At 39.8% G+C, this 27,819-nt stretch overlaps 2 protein-coding genes across 15 annotated transcripts; one reads left to right on the top strand and one right to left on the bottom strand.

Annotated features, from left to right (window-relative positions):
- Nucleotides 1–1,745: 1,745 nt before the first annotated feature.
- On the bottom strand, nucleotides 1,746–27,524 carry LOC145457640 (uncharacterized). 13 transcript variants are annotated; one of them, XR_013920942.1, is made up of 8 exons: nucleotides 27,001–27,509; nucleotides 26,552–26,714; nucleotides 26,242–26,476; nucleotides 26,105–26,179; nucleotides 25,785–26,050; nucleotides 24,465–24,621; nucleotides 23,985–24,090; nucleotides 1,746–2,156 (listed from the first exon to the last, which is right to left on the bottom strand). XR_013920942.1 is itself a non-coding variant. In XM_080335862.1 (8 exons), the coding sequence occupies exons 6-8, from the start codon at nucleotides 24,562–24,564 to the stop codon at nucleotides 2,079–2,081; spliced, it is 288 nt and encodes a 95-aa protein (XP_080191988.1). In that variant the 5' UTR covers nucleotides 24,565–24,621; nucleotides 25,785–26,050; nucleotides 26,105–26,179; nucleotides 26,242–26,476; nucleotides 26,552–26,714; nucleotides 27,001–27,511; the 3' UTR covers nucleotides 1,746–2,078. The 13 variants fall into 13 exon arrangements, 7 of the variants coding, with proteins under 7 accessions (XP_080191988.1, XP_080191993.1, XP_080191992.1 ...); XR_013920940.1 differs by having other exon boundaries at nucleotides 23,985–24,073; nucleotides 24,444–24,621; nucleotides 26,111–26,179; nucleotides 27,001–27,505; XR_013920941.1 differs by having other exon boundaries at nucleotides 23,985–24,073; nucleotides 24,444–24,621; nucleotides 25,785–26,010; nucleotides 27,001–27,505.
- On the top strand, nucleotides 9,367–16,712 carry LOC145457257 (uncharacterized). Of its 2 annotated transcripts, XM_080335447.1 has the most exons (6): nucleotides 9,367–9,950; nucleotides 10,539–10,647; nucleotides 10,707–10,903; nucleotides 11,623–11,736; nucleotides 12,568–12,672; nucleotides 15,378–16,712. In XM_080335447.1, exons 3-6 carry the CDS (start codon nucleotides 10,799–10,801, stop codon nucleotides 15,705–15,707), a joined length of 654 nt encoding a protein of 217 aa, XP_080191573.1. In that variant the 5' UTR covers nucleotides 9,367–9,950; nucleotides 10,539–10,647; nucleotides 10,707–10,798; the 3' UTR covers nucleotides 15,708–16,712. The 2 variants fall into 2 exon arrangements, with proteins under 2 accessions (XP_080191573.1, XP_080191574.1); XM_080335448.1 differs by lacking the exons at nucleotides 9,367–9,950; nucleotides 10,539–10,647 and having other exon boundaries at nucleotides 10,715–10,903; nucleotides 11,628–11,736.
- Nucleotides 27,525–27,819: the final 295 nt, after the last annotated feature.

Consider the following 27,819-nt stretch of genomic DNA (forward strand, 5'->3'; position numbering starts at 1 on the left):
GATGTTCTTGCACGGACTTTCCAAAAAGTAAGCAGATCCAGTAATTTTTCGCCAACGTTCACACGCAGTATCCCACTGGTAGTACCAGAAAAACAGAAAGCAATGATAAGCTTAATGATTTATTTACCATGAAGGAGTTGTTGATGGCGATAAACGGAAAAAAGAATACGTCACCTGGAGCTGATATCTTGTGTTATTCAATGTTCAAACACCTTCCTACTGGAGGACTGGAAAATATGCTCGTGAATATTATCAACCTTTCATGGATAAGAGGGGATATACCGCAAGACTGGAAGCATTCCATAGTTATCCCTATACCGAAACAGAATAAGGATGTGTCGTCGCCCAATTCATACAGACCGATTTCCTTGACCAGTCACTTTTGCAAGATCATAGAAACGATGATAACGACTAGACTTAATTGGTAGCCTACTTAGAGAAGAACAAACTGTTGAATTCGTCGCAATGTGGTTTCAGACGGGGAAGACGAGCACTGGACAATGTAATGCGGCTGCACGATGATATATACAAAGCAATCAATAATGGGAGATTCGTACTCGCAGTATTCCTCGACATACAGCGCGCTTATGATATTGTCTGGCGGGAAGCAGTTGTCTTCAAACTGAAATGCATGGGTGTCGCCGGTTACATGTTGTCATGGATAGCAAATTTTCTCCAAAACAGGACGTTTCAAGTGCGGGTAGGCGCGAGTCTATCCAAAAGGTATATATTAGAGAATGGCATACCGCAGGGGAGTCTAATTAGTCCAATTTTGTTTTCAATAATGATTAATGACTTACCCTCAACATTGCTTTGTCAATTTGGTTTATATGCAGACGACTGTGTTATCTGGGAGACGTCGCTACAGATACAGGATCTCAAGAACCGAATACAGGATGATCTCAACAAGATTCAAAGATGGTGCGACAAATGGGCATTTATCATCTCTGTCGAAAAAACAGAGGCCGTCTTATTCACAAAGAAAAGAAAATACACAATTCCCGAAATCTATGTGGGGGAAAATTCAATACGGTTTGTGAACTCATTCAAATACCTCGGTATCTATTTTGACAGTAAACTGACTTATCAACGTCATATAACCTATGTTGCTGACAAATGTATGAAGAGAATTAACTTTATGCGAATGCTTTGTGGCACATCATGGGGCGAATGTAAAGAAACCCTGTTAGTTATATATAAAACTCTCATTAGATCTGTCTTAGAATATGGTATGGAAGCGTACTTTTTCGCCCCCAAGACGCATTTAACAAAAATCGAGACATTACGTAACCAGGCACTCAGAATATGCACTGGGGCTATTAGAAGCACGCCGATATGCGTCCTAGAGGCCGAATGCAATGACATGCTTTTGAAAAATAGACACCCAGCAAACACAAAACTTATTAAAGATATTTTTAAAACATCTTCCATGAGTTCGAAAGATATCCTACAATCATGTGCAAAATATATACATTTGTCGACAGAAATGGATATATATAAGATGTCCTGAAGGACATCCTCAAAGATATCCCGATGGACATGCTCAAAGATATCCTGATAAACATCCTCAAATATATCCTAATAAACATCCTCAAATATATCCTGATAAACATCCTCAAAGATATCCAAGAAGATATTTTTTGTATAACTCGACCCTATGTGACCCTGAACCCTGGTTGGTTGAACCTGCTATATGCTGCACTTCACATATGAACGAATACAAATCGCCAGTTTCACAAATCATGTATGGCATTTTGTTCTGTATTATACCAGTTCAAAATACAAAAAAATGCACTGGACTAGACCTCGACGGAAAATTGGAATAAAAATGGATGAAGAATGACGGTAAAATAACAGTCCGTGACACAACACACAATATACGTTAGCAAGAGGTAGGCCTCGATTCAGAAGGAAAACTAATCGCCAATTTTAAAAATCCTGTTTATGGCTTTCTGTTCTGTATGAAATCAGTACAAAACACGTCAAAATAAAAACTTGGATGAAGAAAATACGTTAGCAAGAATTGGGCCTTGATACAGAACTGTGCAATCACTTCAGCAAATATTTCTGCATTAGCATTAGTCCATGTTATCGGTATCGGAATCTTCAGCCTCCTCGATAACAGTCTTGCTCCTGTTTTCCCCTTTATCGTCATCCTATAACATAAATGAATTGATTACTTTGATTGAATATAGCAGTAGAGAAAAAGTAATTATATGCGTTTGGTTGTGAGTACCGTGGGACGGTCATGTCAAGTCACAACATTCATCCAAGGAGTCCGAACCGTCTTTTGTAAATCACGACGACCTTGGTGGTGTGTAACAGCCAAGTCAATCTTTACCATCTACTTCGACTAAATTATCGATTAAACTCTGCGCGGCAAATTTGGCTCGATTCCAACATATAGAAGCTACGCCAGGGGTTCTCAGGCATCATTTGGCCGTGGCCCATTGTCGGGTTTGAAAGAGTTCTGAGGCCCACCTCTTAGCACAGAGACCCGATCCTGCCCGGCGAGGGTTATAAATGTCGACAAATCTCATACATATTTTGCCTTTGGGGATATATTCCTCTAAATCTAAATGAGACATTTAGAGAAAATCGGTAAACTTTTAGAGCAATCGAAAATCGCCCATGCATTCCTTACGGCTATAAGGGCGACAATTTAGTTAGTGCTTAGAGCGCGTGTTATATTTGTCGACCAATGATTACATCGCGGGTAATTATATTAGTCGGGCGCCGTTTCGCTGCGATCCTATCGTGCAACACCTCACATTACAATTCAATACCTTAGTTAACGTATAATATCATAAGAGCTTCGCGAGACGTCGCCACGTCGCCCTTCACCAATAAGGATCCCTATCGTACGACATACAGCAATGTATATAACAGTCATATAGTTATCGGGTTCGCTTTCTCGGTAAGAATGAAATGCAATGGTATATTATATAATTATAGGGGTTAGTTCAAGTTAGTAGCACGTATTGAATGAAATATAGCGGCAAACTTTGTGTTGCATACATTAGCTATTGTATATGTTACTCCGGTCCTAGTATCGTAGCGTTCATATAGATACTACGGTAAGGCATCGCCATCTCATATTACGCTTAGTACTTGTTAAATGTGGTAGTCGTTGCGCTAAGCGTGCGATTAGATTAAACTATTACATACGTATGTAAGTAGTGGATGACATGGTTGCAACTTGATTTAATGACTACTCTAGTGCAATACACCCACCAATATCATCTGTACTCTAGATACACTTAGTCCGTTTACGCTACTTTTGGATGGCTATTGGCATATTTGTCATATGGCTCGACTCGGGTCTCTTGAATGGACTTTACTATGCGCTTCTACAATACATAAAGACTCAATACTATAATATCCATATATAAGAGTCTATCTCCAGTCCTTTCAGGGACTCTACACTCGAGTCAAGTCTAGCCATTTTCAAGGATGTTCTATCGCACGACATAAATGAATATATTTGATCGTGTGGTATTCATGCATATGACGGTTACATGGGTATCGGGTTCGTTTCTCTGGTAACAATTAAAGTCAATGGCATGTGGCGACACGTCTCCTCCCATCAAAAAGGATGGTCACCGGTCAATACCGAGCAAACCATTACCGAGAATGCAATTATAGAGAATGGACATTACCGAGAATGGACACCATGGTGAATAGACAATACATATTATGGACACCACCGAGAATGGACAATACCGATAATGGACACCGCCGAGAATGGACAATACATAGAATGGACATTACCGAGCAATGACACCAGCGAGAAATGACATTACAAAGAACAGAGATTACCGAAAATGGACATCACAGAGTATAGACATTACCGAGAATGGCCAATGCAGGGATATGCATTGCATCAAATTGTCAATTGACGTATAATAACAGCTTAAAATAATGAGACGTGGCGGGAGCGGAGCGTAGTGACACGTCGCCCTTCATCGATAAGGATGGGCACGTGTCAATACCAAACAAACCATTACCGATAATGCAAATATTGAGAATGGACATTGCCGAGAATGGGAACCACCATGAATATACAATACCGATTATGGACACGACCGAGCATGGTAAATATATTTGTCGGGCGCTGTTTCGCTGCGATCCTATCGTTCAACACCTCACATTGCAATTCAATACCTTGATTAACAGATAATATCATAAGAGCTTCGTGAGACGTGGAGCGAGCGAAGCGTAGCGACACGTCGCCCTTCACCAATAAGGATCCAATACTGAGAATGGACAATACCGAGAATGGACACCACCGAGAATGAACAAAACATAGAGTGGACATTACCGAGAATTGACACCATCGAGAAATGACATTACAAAGAACAGAGATTACCGAAAATGGACATCACAGAGTATAGACATTACCGAGAATGGCCAATGCAGGGATATGCATTGCATCAAATTGACGTATAATAACAGCTTAAAATAATGAGACGTGGCGGGAGCGGAGCGTAGTGACACGTCGCCCTTCATCGATAAGGATGGGCACGTGTCAATACCAAGCAAACCATTACCGATAATGCAAATATTGAGAATGGACATTGCCGAGAATGGGCACCACCATGAATATACAATACCGATTATGGACACGACCGAGCATGGTAATTATATTTGTCGGGCGCTGTTTCGCTGCGATCCTATCGTTCAACGCCTCACATTGCAATTCAATACCTTGATTAACAGATAATATCATAAGAGCTTCGTGAGACGTGGAGCGAGCGAAGCGTAGCGACACGTCGCCCTTCACCAATAAGGATCCAATACTGAGGATGGACACCACCGAGAATGAACTAAACATAGAGTGGACATTACCGCGAATTGACACCATCGAGAAAGTACATTACCAAGAACGGAGATTACCGAAAATAGACATCGCCAAATATGGACACGACCGAGAATGTCCAGTGAGGACAATATTAGTTACTGAGACGGACGTGATCGATAGATTCCTATTTCATACCGCCAATTGCTTCGTATACTAGTTGACATTCGGACCTAATAATACGTATCAGAACACTGCACCTCTCACAGCACTTATCTCACAAAAAATATAATGTAAGTAGTAGCGATGTTGGATAATATGCTCATTAAGTATGAAAAATAGAGGTTGTAATGAATCGACTAGAGACGCGATTTATTGATGACTCAAATTGACTAAAGTCATTTTCTGCAAAGACGGAACTGACTCGAATCGAGTCAATATCTTTGTTGACCCGAATTGGACTCGAGTCATTTCGCATGACTAGACACTCAGACGGCAAGACCGATGTTAGGTTTCATTATTAATATCGTGATGGTGGCGCTTATCACGGCACAGGTTTGGTGCGCCACTTCTATACTTGTTATTACAATGAATTTGCATTATCCGAATATATTCAGTATCGCCCAGGACTTTTGTTCTACCAACATGCACATTAAATATACGGAGCTAGCCGCCAATATACAAACACGACATCAACATATTTGGTTATATGAATATTGGATATACATGTTTTAGCTATACTATATAAACCGTCCCGAAGATATCACGAACTGTACAACATCATCCTACTTCGTTGGATCTGTTACAACGTCTTTCAATTCCCAATTTATTCGGCTCACTCGAGCAGCATGATGTATAGCTCCCTCCTTAGATGTTGATATATCTCACAATGTAACATAAAATGCTCTACATATTCTTCTGCTTTGCATTGCTGACATGGTGGAGTCTCATAACAACGGATCTTATGCAGATGTTGATTCAGTCTGCAATGGCCGCTTCTTAATCCCAGTAGAATTACGTCTATTTGCCGTGTTCCAATTTGAGCTATTTCGTCGGTATAATTGATGGTCACAGATTCATATACGCTCTCCGGTCTCAGTGCTTTGGTATGTCTGTTCCCATTCACATCTGCAGACGTTTTTAAGACGAAACAGTGCACCACGAAGATGTAATAATTGATTGTTCCATTCCTCCCTTCGCGAATCAGCGTCTTTGGCTAATTGATCGGCGATTTCGTTGCCACGAATATTAGCATGCCCAGATATCCAGATGAACGTGATTGAATTATTGTTATTTTAAAGTTTTGCAATGTATTCTAATATATAATTCACAACGTAGTCCTTGACCGATCCATGATTGGCGATGGCGGTTAGGGCACTCAAACTGTCACCTAATTTAGCAATTTTACTTTGCGTGTTCTTTTCAAGCCATGATAATGCATCTTTGATGGCATATGCACTGTACATAAATATTGAACAACATTTGGGAATCGTCGCAGACAATTTTACATTTAGCCGAGGGATGTATACGGCATATCCACATCATGACAATATATTCGAACCATCCGTATATATATATAAGTGTATGATCACTGTAGTTCGATAAAATGTGGTCCCGGAATACCACCTTAACAATTTCTGCAGGCTAATTTCTGCCAAATGATTTTGTCCATGATGAGTCTACGTCAGGTTCCTGAGCAATCCATGTATGGGGTTTTTATTATGACTTGCCCAGTTGCGTGCAAATCAAGAAGGTCAGCAACATTGGTTAACGATCGAAAGGTTGAAAACCTCTCCTTTAATAAGCTGTATATATCTTTCCACGATTCTTGCGATATCGAATTCGTTGGGTGCTGAGACCATATCTATATTTTAACCACAGATACAAGTGTCCAAAGTTCATATCGTGTATGATATGAAAAGTACGATTGACGTAATGATGTCTGCTAGTTATCCATAAATATGCCCTCGCGTAAGAACAGAGTTGTAACCAAGTCACAAGGTTTGAGTCATAAGTCCATATCACTTTTAAAGTTTTTACTCGAGTAAACTGGAGTAAATTTCTATTCTCCACCAAGTCAAGTCCATGTCCGTGAATAGAGGGTGAGTCCTAGACATTTAGTGCTGTGATTCGGGTTCGAGTCGAGTCGAGTGTGTTCATTGTTCCGTTTTGATATCAATCCAGTTCATCATCATCATTGGTTTATTAGCATTTTTTATCAGTTCAATACACCACTAATATGCGATACAATGAAAAGATAGGAAGGTGTCGAAGCGACTTGGAGTAATATATGGAATCATACATTGACATTGGCTTATGTGATGTAAAGAGGAGGCATGCACACTGAACGAAAAGTAAGGACGATAGTATAGAAAAAAGCTAGAAGAAATGGAGCGGCATGTCATGGAAAGCGAGATCGATAGGTCGGTAGTGGTCCGGTAATCTTAAGGATGGACTAGTATTTAGTTAGTAGCAATTGCTTGTATTTCGACTTGAATGTGGACATGCTTGTGGACTGTCGGACGGTCGGCGGGATGCTGTTCAACACCTCCTTGTCCGAGTAGAAGTCGAGTCAATACACAAATTGACTGGAGTCGAGTCGAGTCATTTTACGCATTCGATAAAATGACTAGAGTCAAGTCTAGTCTCCAACAAATTCGTGAGTCGAGTTGGACTCAAGACGAGTCATGACGACTCGAGATATTAAAATCTTGCGTAAGAATCAATGAGAAATATTCTTATTAGCCGACCTGTGGTATTGATACCATACATATCAACAACCAACCTCACGTCAGTGTTGGGATGACTCGAGTCAACTTTTCCGTATGATTTTACTTGACTCTAGTCACTTTGCAACAATGACTTGACTTGACTCGACGATTAAGAAATGTGGATTGTCTCGTGACTCCAAGCAAAATTTGCGAGTCAATTTCAAGTCATCAAGGTAAAAGTGTCGAACAAATCACCGTATCTTATGTGTGTTTGAATTGATCGCGATACGCCGGTGTCGCTTGTGAGAGCACCGGTCTTTCACTGTTCGCACGTTTCGCTGTTCCTCCCTTGTTACATCACAAAGTAATTTACTTCAAACGTAATGATCACAGCTTACGTTGTCGTAATGGTATTAGATTAATCTAATAGCAACGGGCCTTTGTTTCTTGGATGTCTCAGTGAGTATATTACGAATAGCTCACCTTAACCAGCCTTCTTATATAATTTAAATCGAACGAATAACGGTTGTGCGTTTATATTATCATGGATGTGTGATTGGGTAGTGCATTGTACCGTATCAATATACATAATCTTCTCACGGCTTCGTATTCCATCCTATGTATTTCGGATGATAATAGCAGACTGTATCATGTAGCTATACAGCTACTCATGTATTTCAATGGCAGTTCTAGGTGTGCATGAGCAATTCAACGATGGACTTGACTTGACTAGAGTCGTCTCCAAAAAACAAGTGACTTGACTTGACTCGAGTCACCTTCGAAAATCGATGACTTGTTTTGACTCAAGTCAACATGTGCAATGACTCGAGATGACTCATGATCGAACGTTGTGACTTAATCCCAACACCGCCTCACGTAAGAGACCATGAACAACATTGTTTTGGGGGTGGTCCACATTGAATGCGTTTATTAGCTCACATTTTATACGATCATGGTCGCCATTTATATTAAAAACTGGTCGCCTTTTATATCGAATACTATAGGCGACATTCACACCTAATATTGCGTATCGCAACAATATACCTCTCACAGCTTTCATGTGACAAAATTAAAATGTGATTAGCATCGATTTTGGGTAATATGCCCGTTAAGAATAAACTATAGCCTTACACTGTAAATTCACAGCGTTGAATGAGACACAACATTGGGCATAGGTATATACAATATTTGGCTGACACATATTATCGGCTGAGATCTGACATCGAGAATCCGCCATGTTGTGTGCACGTCCACACATCATCAGTGAATGTCATAAGATGTGGGTTAATGCTCATATGATGTGTCTATGAGCTCACATGCATATCAGTATAGTCATTCCGGACAAATTTCCTGTGGTGTCAAGCATTCATACCGGATATCAATTGAGAGGGAGTTTGAGAGGTCGCTTGCTAATCTCCACTCTGAAACTTCACGAGGTTACTATTGATGTGATATATCATCCCAGGCAGCCTAAAGCGCGGTAATATTGATACACGCCGAAAAGCCTCGCAAAATGTGATTTGATCGGTATGTCCTAAGTTATAGATTTTACTTCAGGCTGCAGTGTTTAATTAACAATATTATTACAGTTATAAATAACCAAGATTGTAACCGACAGTGGTACCGGGCTTCAAGCTGTCTTTGTTATATATTTGTGTGTATTATTGTCTTCTATTTGTGATTATTATTTTCTTTCATGTTGCAGACTGTCCGCTGTTATATTTATTGGGATGAGTGCACTTGATTATTTCACTGCCATGGAGGTGACGAGTAACAAGGCCTTTATAGGCCATATCGTCACCTCCAGTCAACTTTTTTTGTTTGACGAAGCAATAAATGTCTGTCTGTCTGTCAAGCAAATAGGTTGGTGATCAGATATTATGGTCATGCTGTACCAATACCTGACTGACGACTCGCTGTCTTGAGGTTTGCTCTGATCTGACTTTACATACCTACGATAGTCACGTTAATCCTTATAGTTAATCGCTTGTTACTCATTTCAGTTTATTATAAACAAATTATCAGATCAACATACTAAGAGATTGCGATAAAATAAAAGGTTGATCATATTATTTCCCTACCGAACTTACTGAAGAAATTTGTCATACAAATATGTATGAAACACCCCGACGTTGAACATTTTACTCGTATCGGGTACCGCTATCATTGCCAACAGTATAGCAATCATTCAGTTATTAGTAGTACCCTTTGTATTTTATCATTGATGAACTGTCTCTTCTTTACGCATGACTTACTGAGTCACGTGACTGTATGACGCAATCCTGAGACAATCGATCGTTACCACGCAGGACCAGAGTGAGTGAGATATACCGTGAATCTGTCGGTCTTTGTTACGTGAATCTAAATAGCATATAGCGAGGGAATGGAGATGTTTTTAGTTCAAAACGGAATGGAGAGGGAGCACATTGATTTACTGCAAGGTAATTCGTTTATGTAAATTTTCAACATCATCTGTAAATAATGTTATGTTCATGTTATCGACTTTCAAATACAGCACCAGCGCCCAGCGGTATGAGTAGATATATAGATTACCTATTTTCGATCTAGCAGCTTGATGCGCCTTAAGAGCAGACCATGAAAATGGGAGCTAATGCTGTTTAATAATTTCATCTGAAGATATCATAATAGACCTAGTGATGAAACCTCATTTGCAGATGAAGTTATGTACATCTTTCTCTGCACTTGACCTGTTTCAATTACTTAATATGGTTTGGTAGAATGTCTAATGGAAAGTGTTGGTTGTGCCCTTTTATCGGAACTACCGATTTGCTGTCTACACATTTATTGTCACAGACAACATCCGAGTGTTATCATGTCATGCAGGATCTGTGGCATAGTGTATTCAAAATATGAAGATCTCAGTAGCCATTGTAAAAAGAGACACAAAAATATGAAGACACTGGACTTGTTTTGCTATGAAGCACCGTCTTCTCTTGACTATGACCTACTGTCCGGATCCTATCCGAATTCAATATATTAAAGTGCATTCATGATCAAATGCTTTTCAGTATTACTTCTCGAAAAAGCTGTCGCAAAAGTTGAGGAATCTCAGACAAAAGAAAAAGGCATCTGGTACGTCTTCATGTAGAGCGCATGCTTTGTGTCTAGGCTCATCAGGTGATTGGATGATTGTTATTCGTTTTTTTATTATTTATAAGTTTCATTTTATTCAAAAGATCACCCTAATATAACGATTGAAGACGCCAGGGTGCAGTTGGAAACAGAGTTCAATAGACCTGGTGCCAATTGGCCGAATGTCATCACTCTCATGAAGTTCACTCATCACGACAGACGCAATCAGTTAAAGGTGCTAGAATTTGGTGGCGTTGCTGAAATTTTGAAGAGCTTTCCAATGCTGCAAGATATTAGACTGGTGAGGTCTTTCATTCTTTACAGATGACTTCAATTTGCAGTCATAACTTCGAAAATCAGTAAATTGAAATTGTTTGTGTGCCTCGGCAAAATAAGCAATTATATTGCATTTTTATCTTCCTATTGCATTAGCATACACTATTTTCCCATTACATGACATGCTTACAGTGTACACTCTACCAGGCTTGGACAACTAAAAAATTTGGAGCTCTTCCAAATTGCAGCGCCATAGCTGAAAAGTTGTTCGTGCTGTTGCACGAGGCGGATATTTTTGTTAGCTCACTACGAAACAACATGGTCAATTAGGCAGAATGAACGCCTGTAAACCCTTGGATTATTTCATTAATGTGTGCTGTGTTCTCGGTTATTTATAACCGAATATGTACTCGTTAACGTTTGTATTGTATCGTTACTACCGTATGTTGCCCGTCTACTAGTTGTTTGTTTTTGTCATTATTACATCTTAGACACAAAATAATTCTTACATTTCGAATTTGATCCACCCTATCACTGACGTTCGCTACTGATGCGGGTCAGTCGAAAAGCTTTTAGCGAATAAATAAACAATATGAAGTTATTGTTTCGCGTTATTCTGAATAACTAGGCTATGTGTTTTAAAATGAATAATATGGATGAATTTACTTACTCTAGGTAACCTGTTTAAGTGATGTGCATATTCATGACTAACAGCTCTGAGTAACGCATTGTTATTTTCAATAGAGCAGACATGAGTTTCAACTGCTTGTTGATAGAAGTGTTGAAGAAATGCATGAGGAGTACATGGAAATGCTTCTCACTCTTGATAAAGTTTTTGGAAATCAGACTGATCAAGAGGTTGGTATCATGCTTGATAATTAACAGTGCTACAGTTATAGGCACTGACTTTTATTTTTGCATGGGGTGGCGGCAGGCGCGTAACCAGGTGGTGTCGAAATCCCTCTTTTTGAAACGCAAAACCACGATCTTTTAAAATGGCCATTCTGACTCTAATATTCAGTTGTAATTCAAGAAGTCGTATTATCAGTGTTACGCGGGTCCGCGACCATTTAGCGAGATTCGTCTGGTCACGCATATCGCATCGCACAATGCTACGCAATGCGATTTCCCGCTGAAATATTTTAAACGCGGTTTGCGGTCCTCACCGATGCAAATAATGCACTTTAATTTGTAGAAGGTATATTTGCTCGTCAAATCGCAATAAGAGATGGTTTTCTCGGAGCGCGCGATGAAATCTACGTTTCTAACGATGAAGTCGAATTTGTACATCAAATAAGGATCGTAAGTTTGGTGAAATCAGCATAGAATGTTGCTGCTCAAACTAATCGAATAAATTCAGAATTTGCGCCATCGAGAATCTTGTGTTGCATCAATTTTTGACAACGTAATTCAACGCCGTGTACTGCACAATGCGCAGTACTAATAACAAATCAAACACTGACAAGTGACACCGACGGAATACGAGTGTATAAAGCAGACAAGAATTAGTAGTCTTCAGATGATAGCAAACGAGATAGCGCGCATTTAATCAATAATTCCACAACTTGCGTACAGTGCTAATGCCCAAACTTGCCTTTATCTAAAATGGAATGTGATGGATGGAATGGAAACTTTTGAATTGCAGGAATGTCCCTCACCTGTGCCTATTATGACTCTAATTGTTTGCAGGGAAATGAAGACGATGAAATTCATATCCTGCTGGAACTCCAGAAGGCTCTCACAGACAAGAAAATAAAGTCGAACCATGGTTTGAGTGCAATATGTCTTTGTCAGGTAAGATTTGCTACCTGTGTAGTATGGATCTGCTTCAGTTTAGATCAGAGGTCTCAAACACGCGGCCATTTTATGCAGCCCGTGACGGTATTTAGGATTTCGCAGTATTCGACAATCTTTAACTGCCAAATATCCCTTTTTACTTTGAAAACTGGAAATTTGCCCCAAAACTACTCCAGAAACCTGAAACTACTCATCAAACTTCACTATTACATCAATTTCAAAAGTTACCACGCCATGGAAGGTCAATGAATACTTCGGCGATTGGAAATTTCTAACGCTATGGCACAGTAATCATTATATTCAAGTTATAATAGATCTGTTCCAACATTTGAGCGTAAATCTAATGCTGATTCAATTTGACTTGGGTAATGACATCATCAATAGCGTTGTTATCAGGAGTATGATCGAAACCCGGATTAGGCGGCACTGCTCCAATGCTCTGATATCAGATCAATCTTTTTAAAATTCTAAAGTATTCTACCTATAATTGTGCCAGTTCAAATGTCCGCTAGCTGCAAAACTATAATACGATAGTTTTACGATGTCCCGATGCATTTGTACAGTCGCATGGTGACTACAACTAAATATACAGCAACTATGCCAAGTGCAGCAACAATTGTGTTCGAATATTTTAAAATGTGATTTTTTTCGTGGCAGGCATGAATTCACAATAGTAAATCACATTTCCAAGATGTGTGTGGAATGTCAGTCTGCAAGGTCCCGTCAAATAAAGCCTACTCGGAAATACATTGAATTCCCCTATTATTGGTGCCTGCGGCCCGCGGCGCCATCAAAAAGTAGGAAATTGGCCCGCTAGCATATTTGAGTTTCAGACCTCTATTTTAGATATACATAAAAGTTCTATTAATAAAATCTTTCAATATGATCGAAATTCTTGAGCCGTCCTAAAACGAAGGTATATTATGCTATGCTAAACACTGCGCTCGACGTAATGGAGCTGCAGAATTTCGTACCAAGACCAACTGACGTGGCTGCGAGTCATCAATTCTTAACCCTTTGCGAAAATATAGAAGTCACAACGAGTAAAGCGATGGTGAAGTTAACGCACCATAAATTTCGCAATGGGTTAAGAAACGCGGAAGCTCGAGCGTAACGGGTCTTATGCAAAATTCTTTCAATTTATATGTTTGTCATATTTTGGAATCGGGAGAGGATTTTCACACTAACAGTACTGGAGTTGCCAAAAAGGAAGACATTTAGGCGTCCTAGGACGACAATTTGAAAAACCTGAAAAAGGAGGACAAATCCTCCTAAAGCAGTTCGTATGTTAACCATAATTGAATTGCAGCACCATTACGGTGGCTTTCTGAAGACGATGTCTATGGCAAATTTTTTTTCAACCTGCGAGTTAATTTGGGACCTCATAATTTTTATAGCGCAGAGCCCCTTTAAGAATAAGCAGCTAACAAGTTATGATCGAACGAGGTCCGAGGTTCATTGGTACCCCTGAAGATTCTGATGATGTAGAGAAATTTATGCATCTGAACACAATTGGTGCATAAATTAATGCTTCAATTAATAATCGAATAATATAATAACTTATTATAAATTTGCCCTTTGGAGCTAAGCTTGTTAACGGTGCACAGCACTCTAAAAACTATGTGGTCTCAAAGTGAAGGGCGAAACGAGAAAATTTTTTAGGCCACAGCCATTTTCTTCAGAACGCCACCGTAATGGAGCTGCAATTTATTGAATTTTCCACAGGGGAATCATGCTCCAGCAGTCACGCAGAAATCGAACTTCATATAGTTGTCTTCTGTAGTTGACTGAACATCTTCCGTTGCACGCGGTGTTTAAACGACCTTTGCTTGTATGACATATTTCCTTCATAACATCGGCTGACAACGATATAAAGTTCGATTTCTGTGTGACTGCTGGAGCATGATTCCCCTGTAAAAAATTCAATAAATTGCAGCTCCTTTACGGTGGCATTGTGAAGAATATGGCTGTGGCCTAAAACTTTTTCTCGTTTCGCCCTTCAATTTGAGACGACATCATTTTTAGAGAACAGTGCCCCTTTAAACTATTCGCCGATTCAACTACATTTATATCTTTAGTATGAGAAGCAGGGTCGTAACCAAGTCACAAGGCTCCGAGTCACAACTCAATGTCACTTTTATAGGATTGACTCGAATCAAGTCGAGTCATTTTCAATTCACCGCCGAGTCGAGTCCGATTCTAAGTCAACAAGTAGAGGTTCGAGTCCGATTCATGGTGTTATGACTCAAGTCCGAGTCCAATTCATTGTGATGACTGCTCAGTTTCCAGTTCCAGTTCTGTTGAACCCATTTTTTATGACTGTTTGGTGATACCGAATTATTCGCATTTATAATACACTGATTTTCCTTTTAGTAGTTCCTGGTAGCATTTTTTAGTGCCAGTACGAATAGAAGAAATGCCAATAGTGTGGTTATTTTAGTATTATTCAAAATGACGGTGGAAATGTCTTTCTTGGCCATCTGAGTCTCGAGTCATGCGCAATGACTCAAGTCGAGTCAATACACAGATTGTTTCGAGTCGTTTTTGTGTTTTGAGAAATTAATGACTCGAGTCAAGAGAAAGTCATTACATTATGAGAAGTCTCAAATAAGCATTTCTAGCTGAAGTTGGTCATGTGCTCTGGATTCGCACATGAACATTTAGCAATATCATTTAAAGCTAACATATTGTTTTAATTCCAGGCACATACAGTCGATTTAACGACTTCAAAGTTGACACCTCCACATCTTTTGATTGCACGTCATGAGAATGGAGTTCAACAGTCGTGGATTGCGGCCAATCGCATCGCCATCAAGCGCAGATCCGAAAACGAAAGAAGACCGTTTGAGATGATTATTGATCTCGTAGCATGCTATTCCGCATGGGATCTTAGTTATCCCAAGGTCTTTCAAATATCGCCATTCATTCAACGTGTCCTTGTTGGTGATAAAAATTCAGGATTCCAGTCGAACAAGTTCGTCAATTTTTGGAAAAAATATCAGAATGCCCAGCAATCAATTGAAAAAATGTAGGCTAATTAATCTCCCTTGCTCCAAGTACTTGGACTGTGAGTAGTGCTTTCTTTTGGTATGGAATGTACCTGTACATAGTGGATTTCGTTATTTTTTGCATTTGCACAATAATTCGTTTTTTTTTAGTGGCTAGACTTTTGCTATGCCTTCATTAGTAAATTTTTCGTTTTTAGTGGCACTGTATATTAGGGCTGTTCCAAAATAACATACTGTTTAGCCAAAATTGGTTTACTATGGCATTTTGGCAATTCAATCAATCATTTGATCATGAAACCAGACAATTTTTGAGAAACAATATTTATTGACAACATTACTGCACATACACCTTGCTTTAGTTCCGAATCCAGTTCTTTTATACTGTTATTACTGTTAAATAGTATATTCTTATCGGAATGAACCCGAATATTTTCGGTCGACACTCGTCAGCAAATCTAGTAGAGAATTGGAAAGAACATTGTATATCAACAATCGTATCACAAAATATGATGTCAGCAGCATGAAATTTCGAGAGAGCATTCAATCCAATATTCCCAGGTGGTACACGAACTCCTGTTGACAGAGTTTCGGTTGGTGTATTTTATATCTTATCAAAATACACCATTCGAAACTCTGTCAACAGAAGTTTGTGCACCACCTGCATGGGAATAGTGCATTAAACGCTCACTCTCGCGAAATTTCATGCTGGTGAAGGCCTATTTTGTGATACGATTGTTGATATACAATGTTATTTCCAATTCTCCACTAGTTGCTGACGATTACCTCTGACGAGTGTCATCCGAAAATGATTGGGTTCATTTCAACATGCACAGCACATACTATTCAGTTGTATATTGCAGTTCTGTACCTGCAAGAATCTCTGTTATTACTGTATAAAATCCTGTCTTACTGTGTCAAAAAATTGTTATGTTTTCAATTTGTATTGTCATATTTAACGGCAACTTACACTGTTTCTTTTATTGTACATTCTACAACCGATTCTTTTAAAATAAAATATTGTTTCGAGAAGAGCCTGTGGATACACAGTGTGGTGGTGTTTCAGGTACATAATTTCGAGCTCTGCAGTGATAGGTACTGACATGCCACTTCAGACCACACAATATTATGACATACATCGCTACCACGCAATGTGGCATCTAAAAAAAAATCGATTATTGTGTGTTTTTTTTGTGCATAAATGCACGCGTTTTAGCTTACAGTGTACTCGCAACCAGGGTATCGATGTAGGTGGTTGACATTATAAGCGATTTCAGCATGTATAGATGTTCGCGGTGGCCATTTATATATGATTATGGTCGTCATTTATATATGATTTCGGTCGCCATTTATATCGAATAATGGTCGACATTTTTATGCGTTTGCGGTCGCCAGTTATATATGCTACTGGTCGCCATTTATATCGAATAATGGTTGACATTTTTATACGTTTGCGGTCGCCAGTTACATATGCTACTAGTCGCCATTTATATCGAATAATAGTAAACATTATGATAATGTCCTCTTCAATTTTAGACGAGTCTGCGCACACTCACCAACGCACCATGCAGATCCTCGGAGGACAGTGCGTAAAGACTAAAAAACTAAATCACTACGGATTACTTGTGTGCAACTTATATTTTATGTCCACAGAGACCGTGTCAGCACTGCGCATTTCTGCACGTGCGCAACTTAGAGGTAGCAATGATTATGAACTAATATTAGGAGTCGGAACAATGTACCTCTCACAGCAATCAGTTGACAAAATTATAATTTAATTATTATCAAGGCTTGAGTTTAATCCCGTTAAGTACAAACCATATCCGCATGCACCACTAGTATTGTGATGACTCGACGCGGGTCGCGATTTTATCATGACTCTACTTGAATCAAATTCAATTATTAGTATACGTAAAGGCTAGGCACGGTTCGAGACAATATATGTAAGGACTCAACTTGTCCATGAGTCATATCGCATGACTATAGTACCAAGTCATAGGCTATGACTCGATACACCGGCGGCCAACACCAATATTTCATCATCGTTTCTTATAATATTAAAATAACCACACTGCCGAGATTTCGGCTAGTGGCAGTTGTCGTGGACAAGGATACATAACTGTTGGAAGGAGCAATATTAATATATTTCCAATGCGATCCATTCGGTAACACCAAGCACAGTTATGCAAATTGGATTTAACAAGACTTTAACCGAACATTGAGCATTCAACATAATGAACTGGAGTCGGACTCGAGACGTAATACCATGACACGGAGTCGGTCCACTGCTCGCTGACTTGGACTCGGCCTTGACTCGGTGTTGAATTGAGCATGACGCGACTGGACTAGAGTATAACTATTAAAGTGAGACTGACTTGTCACTCCGCAGGTAACATTTCAGCAGTTTTAGGATCAAGTCACTACCTTCGAGTAACGAGTCATCTCGCGTCATTGCACATTTGGACTCAACTCAAGTCACTCGATTTTTGAAGGTGACTCGCGTCGATTCCAGTAGAGTAAAGTCAAGTCAAGTCACGAGTCAAGTCACAATTTCAGTCATGTAGCAGTTTCGAAGGTTTAAGCATGAATATATAGTTATATTTTGCCGAAACTATTAAAGTGAGACTGACTTGTCACTCCGTAGGTAACATTATAGGGTATCGATGGATGTGGTTGACATCGCAAGCGATCTCAGCATACTGAGATGTGCGCGGTCGCCATTATGATTATGGTCGCCATTTATATCGATTAATAGTTGACATTTGTATATGCTCCAGTGTTGGGATCAAGTCACTACCTTTAAGACACGAGTCCTCTCGAGTCATTGCAGATTTTGACTCGAGTCAAGTCAAGACAATAGATTTTCAAAGTTGACTCGAGTCAAGTCAAGACAATAGATTTTCAAAGTTTACTCGAGTCAAGTCAAGTCAGTCGTTTGTTGGATGTGACTCGATTCAAGCCGAGTCAAATCAAGTCGAGTCAAGTCAAGTCAAGTCACGAGTCACATCACAATTCCAGTCAGATTTAATTTTCGAAATATGAGTGACGATTCTAAGTCATATCATTTTGCTAGCTGTGTGAAAGACAGATTAATTGATCATTTATCTTGTATTAAAACGAATATCTAGTTGAATATACAAGAAAAAAGACGTTGTATCCCTCACGCACACGTAGAACTGCTCATGAAAAATGTTAAAAACTGTACAGCTACATGCTACAGTCAGTTATTATCAGCCAAAATATAGGACCTAATACGAAGCTTCGAGAAGTTGAAATAAATTTATATGGTACAATATCCTAATACACTACCCATCTACACACCCGTGAGAATATAAACGCACAAACTATATTTGTTCGATTTAAATCATACAAGAGGGTTGGTAAATGTGAGCACTGCGCAACGTAAGCATTGAGCCGTCTAAGAAACAGAGACACATTGCTATTTAGATTAATCTTCTACTACAACTTCGACAACGTAAGCTGTGATCGTTTAGTTTGCGGTCAATTTATTTGTGATCAACAATGGAGGATAGTGTAACGTCGAATCAGTGAATGAGTGGTTGCTTTCACAAGTGAAACTGGCGTATCTCGAACAATCTGAACATACACAATATATAGTGATTCACTCGATACCGTTTACTTGATGACTTGAACCTGACTCGTAAATTTTGCTCTGAGTAACGAGTCAATGCACATTTTTGACGCTCCCAGTCAAGTCAATCCATTTTCCGAAGTGACTCGAGTCAAGTGAAGTCATACGAAAAAGTTGATTCGAGTCATCCCAACACTGATATGTTCGCGGTCGGCATTTGACTCAAATTATTTTTTAGCATACGGTAAGGACTATAGGCACGGCTCGAGTCAATATATGTAATGACTCAACTGGACACTGGGTCAAATCGCATGACTTGGACCAAGTCATATGACTCGAGACACAGGCGGCCAACACCAAAATTCATCGTCATTTCGTATAATAGTAAAGTAACCAAACTACCAGGATTTCTGTTAGTGGCAGTGGTAATTGACAGGGTGAAAGGACTATCAAAACTGAATAATACCAGTTTATTTTCAATGCGAACCATTCGATATCACCGAGCATAGTTATACAGAGTGGCTTTAACGATACTTTAACTAGACATTGAGCAGTCAACATAATGAACTGGACTCGAAATGAAGACGTAATACCATGACACGGAGTCAATCCACCGCTCGCTGACTTGGACTCGGCCTTGTTGAATTTAGCATGTATCGACTGGACTAGAGTCAAAACTATTAAAATGAGATTGACTGGTCACTCCGTAGGTAACATTATAGGGTATAGATGGGTGTGGTTGACACTGCAAGTGATCTCATCATATGTAGATGTTCGCCGTCGCCATTTATGTATGAATATGGTCGCCATTTATATCGAATAATAGTCGACATTTGTATATGTTCGTGGTCGCCATTTATATATGGTACTGGTCGCCATTTAGTCTAAATCGAATAATAGTCGACATTTGTATATGTTCGTGGTCGCCATTTATATATGGTACTGGTCGCCATTTAGTCTAAATCGAATAATAGTCGACATTTGTATATGTTCGTGGTCGCCATTTATATGGGGCACTGGTCGCCATTTATTTCGAATAATAGTCGACATTATGACCAATGTCCACTCCGATTTTGGACGAGTCTCCGCACACTCCCCAACGCACTGCGCAGACCCTTGGAAAACAGTGCATAGCGACTATAAAAAATAATAACTTCGAATTATTTGTTCGCACCCTATATTTTCTGAGCGCAGACACCGTGTCAACACTGCGCATTTGTGCACGTGCGCAGGTTAGAGGGAACAATGATTATGACATAATATTAGGAGTTGAGCCATGTACCTCTCACATCAATCAGCTGACAAAATTAAAATGTCATTATTATCAAGGTTTGATAATATGCCCGTTAAGTACAAACTATCTCCGCACTAACAACCATTATTGTGATGACTCGAAGCCGGTCGCGAGTCAATCCACCTTTCTGATGCGCCGAGTCAGGCCAATTCATACGAAAACGATGAGTCGAGTCATCCCAGCACCGCATTATAGAGAGCTAGTGAGCATATTTATTCGTATATATTACATCAACATTACACTACAAACATGTTACTGAAATGCGACATGCAAGGTAGACGGGATACTCGATATGACAATGTATTCAGAGCCGAGTACGTAAATGTAGATGTCGCCTGATTACGTACGTATTTAAAGAATCTGATATTACGACAAAGTTACGATTAATGTGTCAATTATAATGATTACTGATATCGTATATGATCCGTGTATGATATACAGCATTACATCAGTTTCACGACTTAAATGGCAACCAACTAGTAATGTAATGGAAAGCGCGACATGGTACGACGATATCCACAACGTATACCATTAATGTAAACGCACGTATCTGATGCCATCCACTATGTAACATAACTATATGTTAATTCGTCAATCACACTGCATCCATTTGCGGTAACAGCGACGGTAAAGACACGTACACTCACCTCAATCGTTGTTAATGTTTTTAACGTCAAAGCGCGCCGCTGATAGGGTGGCGGGGGGAAAAAATCACAATCACAGATTGCGCTTCCTCACTTGTGAAGGGCGGCGTATCGCTTCGCTATCGCTCGCTCTACGCCTCACTAAGCACGGGTACAGTATTTCGATCGTCACTCGTTGCGCCACATTGACAGGGTCAGCAGGACAGAAATGCTGTTCAACACACATATGTAAAGCCAATCAGTCGATTGTGCTTTGTCACTTGTGTAGGGCGGCGTATCGCTTCGCTATCGCTCGCTCTACGCCTCACTAAGCACATATACAGTATATCGATCGTCACTCGTTGCGCCACATTGACAGGGTCAGCAGGACAGAAATGCTGTTCAACAAAATGTCGTTCGTGTTTGTGCCCTCACATATGTCAAAACACTCGCAGAATAATGTGATTGTCACGCCCAAATGCCTATGGCGAATTTGTTATTGTTGGTGCGTCAATAACTAGCGCAGTATTCAAAGTAACCTGGGCATTACAATCACGTGATTTCCCTCTAATGATATAATATCTTCTATATGCTCACTTTACGCCCAAGAAGTACAGGTGCATCATACAGAACGGATCATCAGAAGCTAAATACGTCTGCTGCACCTTTTACTCATTGAGGCCCACGACAGGATATATTTTGTCGCCCAAAAGCCCTGGACCGGGTACTAGAGTTAGAGTCGTAGTCCTTTTCAATGTGTGGTAATCGCCACCGCCGATTTGTATATTTCCCTCACATAAGCACCTTTTTCATCTTTATAATCATATTTAAATGTAGACCTACAATTTTCAATTTGATTACATCTACTTCAACAAACGAGCAACAAAGTAATTTTGGGTTCAGTCGAGCACCCCCCCTAATTGGCTGTTTGGAGTCCGACAGTTATGGCCCTGGAAGATCGTATAACTCATCGGTACTTCCGCTGCTCCACTCACGTCGCGGAACCCTATGATCCAACCCCCGCATCCGCACTGCGTGATTGGGGTTTTAATTCCACTATGGTGGGGACAATAATACAACGATTCTGGGCCAGGTTCAAACATTTCTTTGGTGAACGGGATAGTATAGCTAGCTGTACAATGTACATATAGTTGGTTGTGTACCTATTAAAGATGAGATGTCAAACATTAAAACCAACAATACAATTAATTCATGTTGCTCTGACATTATGTACAATGACTTTAAGGTCGGACATTTTTCGCCAACTCTAAAGATATATGGACTGCGCTAAATCGTAAATCCATTTTGATTTGTTGCGCTTCTTCCTGTGGATGCCGTGTACTTACACAGGAAGTTGATAATTGATAATAAATTGCAACTGTGGCTATTTTTATGTTGCAATAATGCAACCTGCCAAAGTAACGTAAACCTACATCAAATGCACTTTAGTCCGAGTCTAATGCACACCCTTTCAAGGGCATGTGACTTATGACCAATGTTCCCTCTAAGCTGCGCACGTGCGCAAATGCGCAGTGCTGAGACGGTCTCTGCGCACAGAAAATCTAAGTTGCGCACAAAAAAATCCAAAGTGATGACCTGTTTTTTAGTCGTTACGCACTGCTGTCCGAAGATCTGCGCAGTAAGTTGTTGAGTGGGCGCAGACTCGTCCAAAATGAGAGGGAACATTGCTTATGACACTGCTGAAATACTTGGTTACTTCAGCATTAACCTGTAGTTATTAAATAATTGGAATTATTTTCGTTGCTGTTGGCTGTTTGTTGTCATTGCCGGGAAAGAAAAGCCACCGTTTCCACTACCATTTTCGCATTGTACATTGCGACTCCATACGTACGTGCCACTACATCTCATCAGAGTCGGATGAAAGCTATATGTGGCCTGCCCCTAAGTTATTAGAGTTACAAAATTTTCAATTTATTAAAAAAATTGAATTATTTTTTTTAATTTTGCTGTCATTCCTATGAAATTGTCAAGTTGCCAAAAAAAACAATGCATAACAAATTTGGCGCAATTCCAACCAGTAGATGCGAAGTTTCAAATCCCTAATTTGGTACATAAATAATTTCACTTCTACACGTTGGAATTGAGCCAGATTTGCCATGCCTCTTGTTCGCCACCGAAACAGCCGGCCCAGGATAGTAAGGCCCAATGTTTTCTCTGATTTTTGACGAGTCTGCACACACTCACCAACTCACCGCGCGGTCCCTTATACAGCAGTGCGTAACGACTAAAAACAATGACATCACTTAGGATTTTTTGTGTGCAGCTTGAATTTTCTGTGCGCAGAGACCGTGTCAGCACTGCGCAATTGCGCATGTGTGCAGCTCAGAGGGAACGTGGGTCAGGCCATTGCAATCTGAGCCCTCCACGCAGTAGAAATGCAACCAGTGGAGGATAAACTTGCTTACCATGTTGAAATGTGAATTAAAAGGAGTTTGAAATGAGTGATTAATTATTTGCCCCAAAGTTTTGGTGACATTGGTTCCACCGCTAAATCTGAGCAAGTGCAACGAGAGGATCAAAAATTTATGCAAGACCGGCAAATATCGACAAAATTCAATTATTACTATAAATTTTTTTCAAATTACATTATGTCAAAGTTGCAATACACGATTACAAAATAACTGAACATATCTTGAAAAGTTTGCGAGCCACTGATATAGTATTCTGAAGATGAATGGTAGCAGCCCTGGAGGTAGAAACGATTCACTTACTGTCAAATAATATGATAAAGAGCACAGTTGTCACACAGACGTCAACTTCATGAACAAAATTACCTTGCAAGCTCCAATAACAGTTAGAAAGCCGCCCACTTTAGCTGTAATTGTTTGATTCTCGACCGTAGGATGGGCCACTTTACATGCTCCTACAAAGAGAATATAAGTAGATCAGGGGCAGCATGACAAAACAATGCAGCAAATCGGAATCCCCGCCAGCGATAACATTCTCTCTAATGCAATTACCGCAGTGTCAAAATTGGGAATTCAAAACATTCCAGACGTAACACAGAGTTTTGCAATCAACGCACTTGTTTGTGATTTCGCCATGTCGGATCTCAGTAAAAGATGACTTCAAACGAGGGCTTAGCCTATAAAGCTGTGTGGTCAGCAACAATTTGCACTTTAGCTGCAATGATCTTCCACAAAAAGGGAAATCAAAATACCCTACCTCGGTAAAAATGCTTTCCGTTATTGAGGGTTTCGTAAATTGCGATTGTAATATCAGTAACAACTTACGTTTAACAGTCTTGTAAAGAGTCAAATTTTGAAAATTTCTTTTCTGTTCATTTTTGTTTTTCGACCCTTCAGGCTGTAGAATTTCCATACATCCTTTACACTTTACAGCTATGCTGGTCATGATATTTCAGAACGTTGAAGACAATTGTTCACCCGAAATTCCATTTAAAGCAGATACCTGTAGTACAAAATACAAATGGGACTGTCTTATGATAGTGGTTTGTGCAAGAATGAAAAATAACTTCATCAGTTCAGTTTATTACTACATTTCAGGTACTCAATTTTGCCCGGCACTAACATTGTTAGATAGACATCAATTAACTGGAAGGAAAGGTATTTGGGGTACTACACAGCTTATTGTCTTGATCGCTGCCTTCCGATTTTCCGAACAGTTGCTGCTTGGTGAAATCGACATATATATATATATATATCTATAGGTTTCGGCCAACATGAGGCGGTACTTTTGGTCAAGGTTTCAGGGATGTATAGATATCCCTGCAAGGTTTCCTCGCCATCGAGCTTTTTGGCAGCACAATTCACAGAGTCACATGTTGGCCGAAATGTCATTGTCAACTTCTTGGTGTGTCGTGACGCGACGCCGAAATGCTGATCTTTGTAAATTAAGCGTTCCTTGGGGGGGGGGGAGGATACTCATATTAATATCAAGACATTTCGCCACAATAAATCGCACGAAGCGTTAAGAAAATTTAAATAAAGTTTCCTAAATTATACCATTCAGCTGAATTTACAAAATCACTTTGGGCCACACTTCCAGCTTTCTCCAAAGGGGGGTTTAGGGTGCGGCCCTGTGTTTAAATTCCTTACCGTCTTTGCATTTCAGCTTTCGGCAGTCTTTTTTGACATGACCGTTTATCGTTCATGGATGATGATGTCTCAGTAAAAACGAGCACTGATTGACATTGTTTTACGAAGAAATAGGCTTTTCGAAACGTACCCTATCACGAAAAAATTTAAAGCACAGACCGTGTAATGCGTAATGTGACAATGGCACAAAGAAGGTTTGAACTAAACTATATGGAAAGAGTGACTAATTGTGATTTCAATTGTTATGACATACTTTGCTACATTGGCGTTATGTTGAATATGGATTACGCAAGCGAGCTTGCGAGGGACGTAGGCCGCGTAATATGCGCGGCATATTTCCGTTCCGGCCCAGTTTATAAGCTTATGGTTTAATTTCAGGCAGCAATATTCAGAAGTAGGTTTTGTGTTTCGAATTTCAAGAAATGGACACCCGGGCTGCTCAGAATGGCTTCGCGGGCTAGCCTAGTTCTGAGTTACATAGTCCGGCAAAGTTTGCTCTAATCAACAAAATCATACCAGTTCAGACTTCTTGCAATCGCAGTTAACCAAGTTCTTTTCCAGTTGTTCCAGATCAGATACGGTTTGACAGGGGTCTTCAATAATATCTTCCAGCAAAATTGGGGTTGTGGTGCTGTGTTTTTTCGAGTAGGAGATGATGTGACCTTTACTGAGATCCATCATCTGGTTCATCTCTAACTTCAATTCTTTAATGTCTTTACGCATCAAAGAAACAGAGTGGTCACTCTATGCAGATGTTTGAGTTGATGGTGTGCACGGAGCAGCTAAAAATTATTTGAATATAAGAAAGCTGGATTAATCATATGTGATAATCTCACCATTACTTTGTAACAGGCCTCGTTGTTGACAGTCAGAATTTTGCAGTTCAACATTGCTTACAAATGAAGGAACGTCTGGAAAACAGAGCGACGCTATAACTCAAATTCAAGAATGAATCAAATTGTTAGGAGCTTACTGCATGGGTTAGTTCCCTGCAACTGGCCGCTACATCCAATGTTGGGATCATGCTGTTCTGGAAAACTTTCCGCATGATGGCAAACTTGCATTGCAAGCATCATTCAAAACAGCACTCTTGCTCGTCACACTTTTATTGCCAGAATCAGGAGAGGGCCGCAGTCTTAGAATTGGTATAGGCATGCCTTGTGTCTGAATACTTGGATTACGTTGCTGCTTTGAAGGAAACGCATCATCTACAAAGTATGAAAGTTTTACCCATGAATATTCTGTGTACAACATATTGGGCAGAATAACAGATTAAATTATACCTTGATCATCAGTTGAAATAGAATTATCTAACAAAAATTTGGGCGGCTGACGTCTTCGTTTAGACTGTTGTCGTTCTTCATCTTCAGACAATGAAGAGGAGGACAGGCTACTATTCTCCGCAACTTCCTTCATATCAATCATTATAAGCCTTCTCCCATACATCTAAAACAGATGGCAAGGTACCAGACTTGTACAAACTATTGGATTTTTAAAAATCTTAACTAGAATTACTCAAATTTGAAAACTCGCAACTATATAACGACAGGCGCCCTTTAGTTGTTTGGAAACTACGGTAATATTTTTTTCAAATGTGCATATAGTACTATAGAACTACGGTACTGAAAAAAACGTTGGTTAGTTGTCCGTCAACTAACTAAGTATAGTCAGTACAAGTCTGCAATACTGCAATGATACTTGGTAGGCAAACAAATTATGAGTTTATACTTACTGGAACTGGATGAGCATTTGATCTGGATTTTCTACAGAGACCTATTGCCCTTGTCATGTTTTCGTGGCTTCTTGTTTTTCGCCTCATCAGTGGCATTATTCGCTTCCGTCTGTGCTTCCACGGTCTTATTTTATATCTCTGGGAATTAGTACCACATCTTTGGCTGAGCCCACAAGCGCCACGCTACACTATTATAGACAGAAGTACAAAATATTCAATCAGAGCGCATGATTTGAGCGACCACCATGTCATGATAATCCAGTACTGTCACTATAGCTCATGATATTCGCAAAAGTGCAAACCAAACCAAGGTCTATACTTTATGACCTTATACCATACACTGTACCAATGTTTAATATTAAGCATATATAAATTACCATGCACAGTTTTAGGTAATCCTCCAAAGCAAATGGTTGGCTGAGCCTCACTTCACCATGATTAATTCCTGAACGCAACTAAACCAAACCCACAGCTGTAGCTATAAGCCGCCATTATCAGAGCGCTTAGTCTGCCAGTAATATATTTCGTGCCGAGACTTGTATTTGCGTGGGGGAAATGACCTCTCGTTTACACTCCGGATCAGGAGCCGGATTCGGCGCACAGCGATACAGTACAGCCGGACTGGATGCGGATTCTGAATTTGTTCCGACAGTGGGATTTTAGCAAGATGCTTACTTATAATCTTAAATACTATATCATGATTTTGGCAGAAGTTTTTCGAACGCAGAACTAGAAATTCTCTAGCCGGATTTTGCGGACTTTCAAATTGCCACCTAGAGCCAGATGGATTCGGATTCCAAAATTTGGGAATCAGACGAT

This window comes from Botryllus schlosseri, chromosome 15, assembly GCF_051294905.1.
Source record: "Botryllus schlosseri isolate E-star chromosome 15, Bs_hap1, whole genome shotgun sequence".
Lineage (NCBI taxonomy): Eukaryota > Metazoa > Chordata > Ascidiacea > Stolidobranchia > Styelidae > Botryllus > Botryllus schlosseri.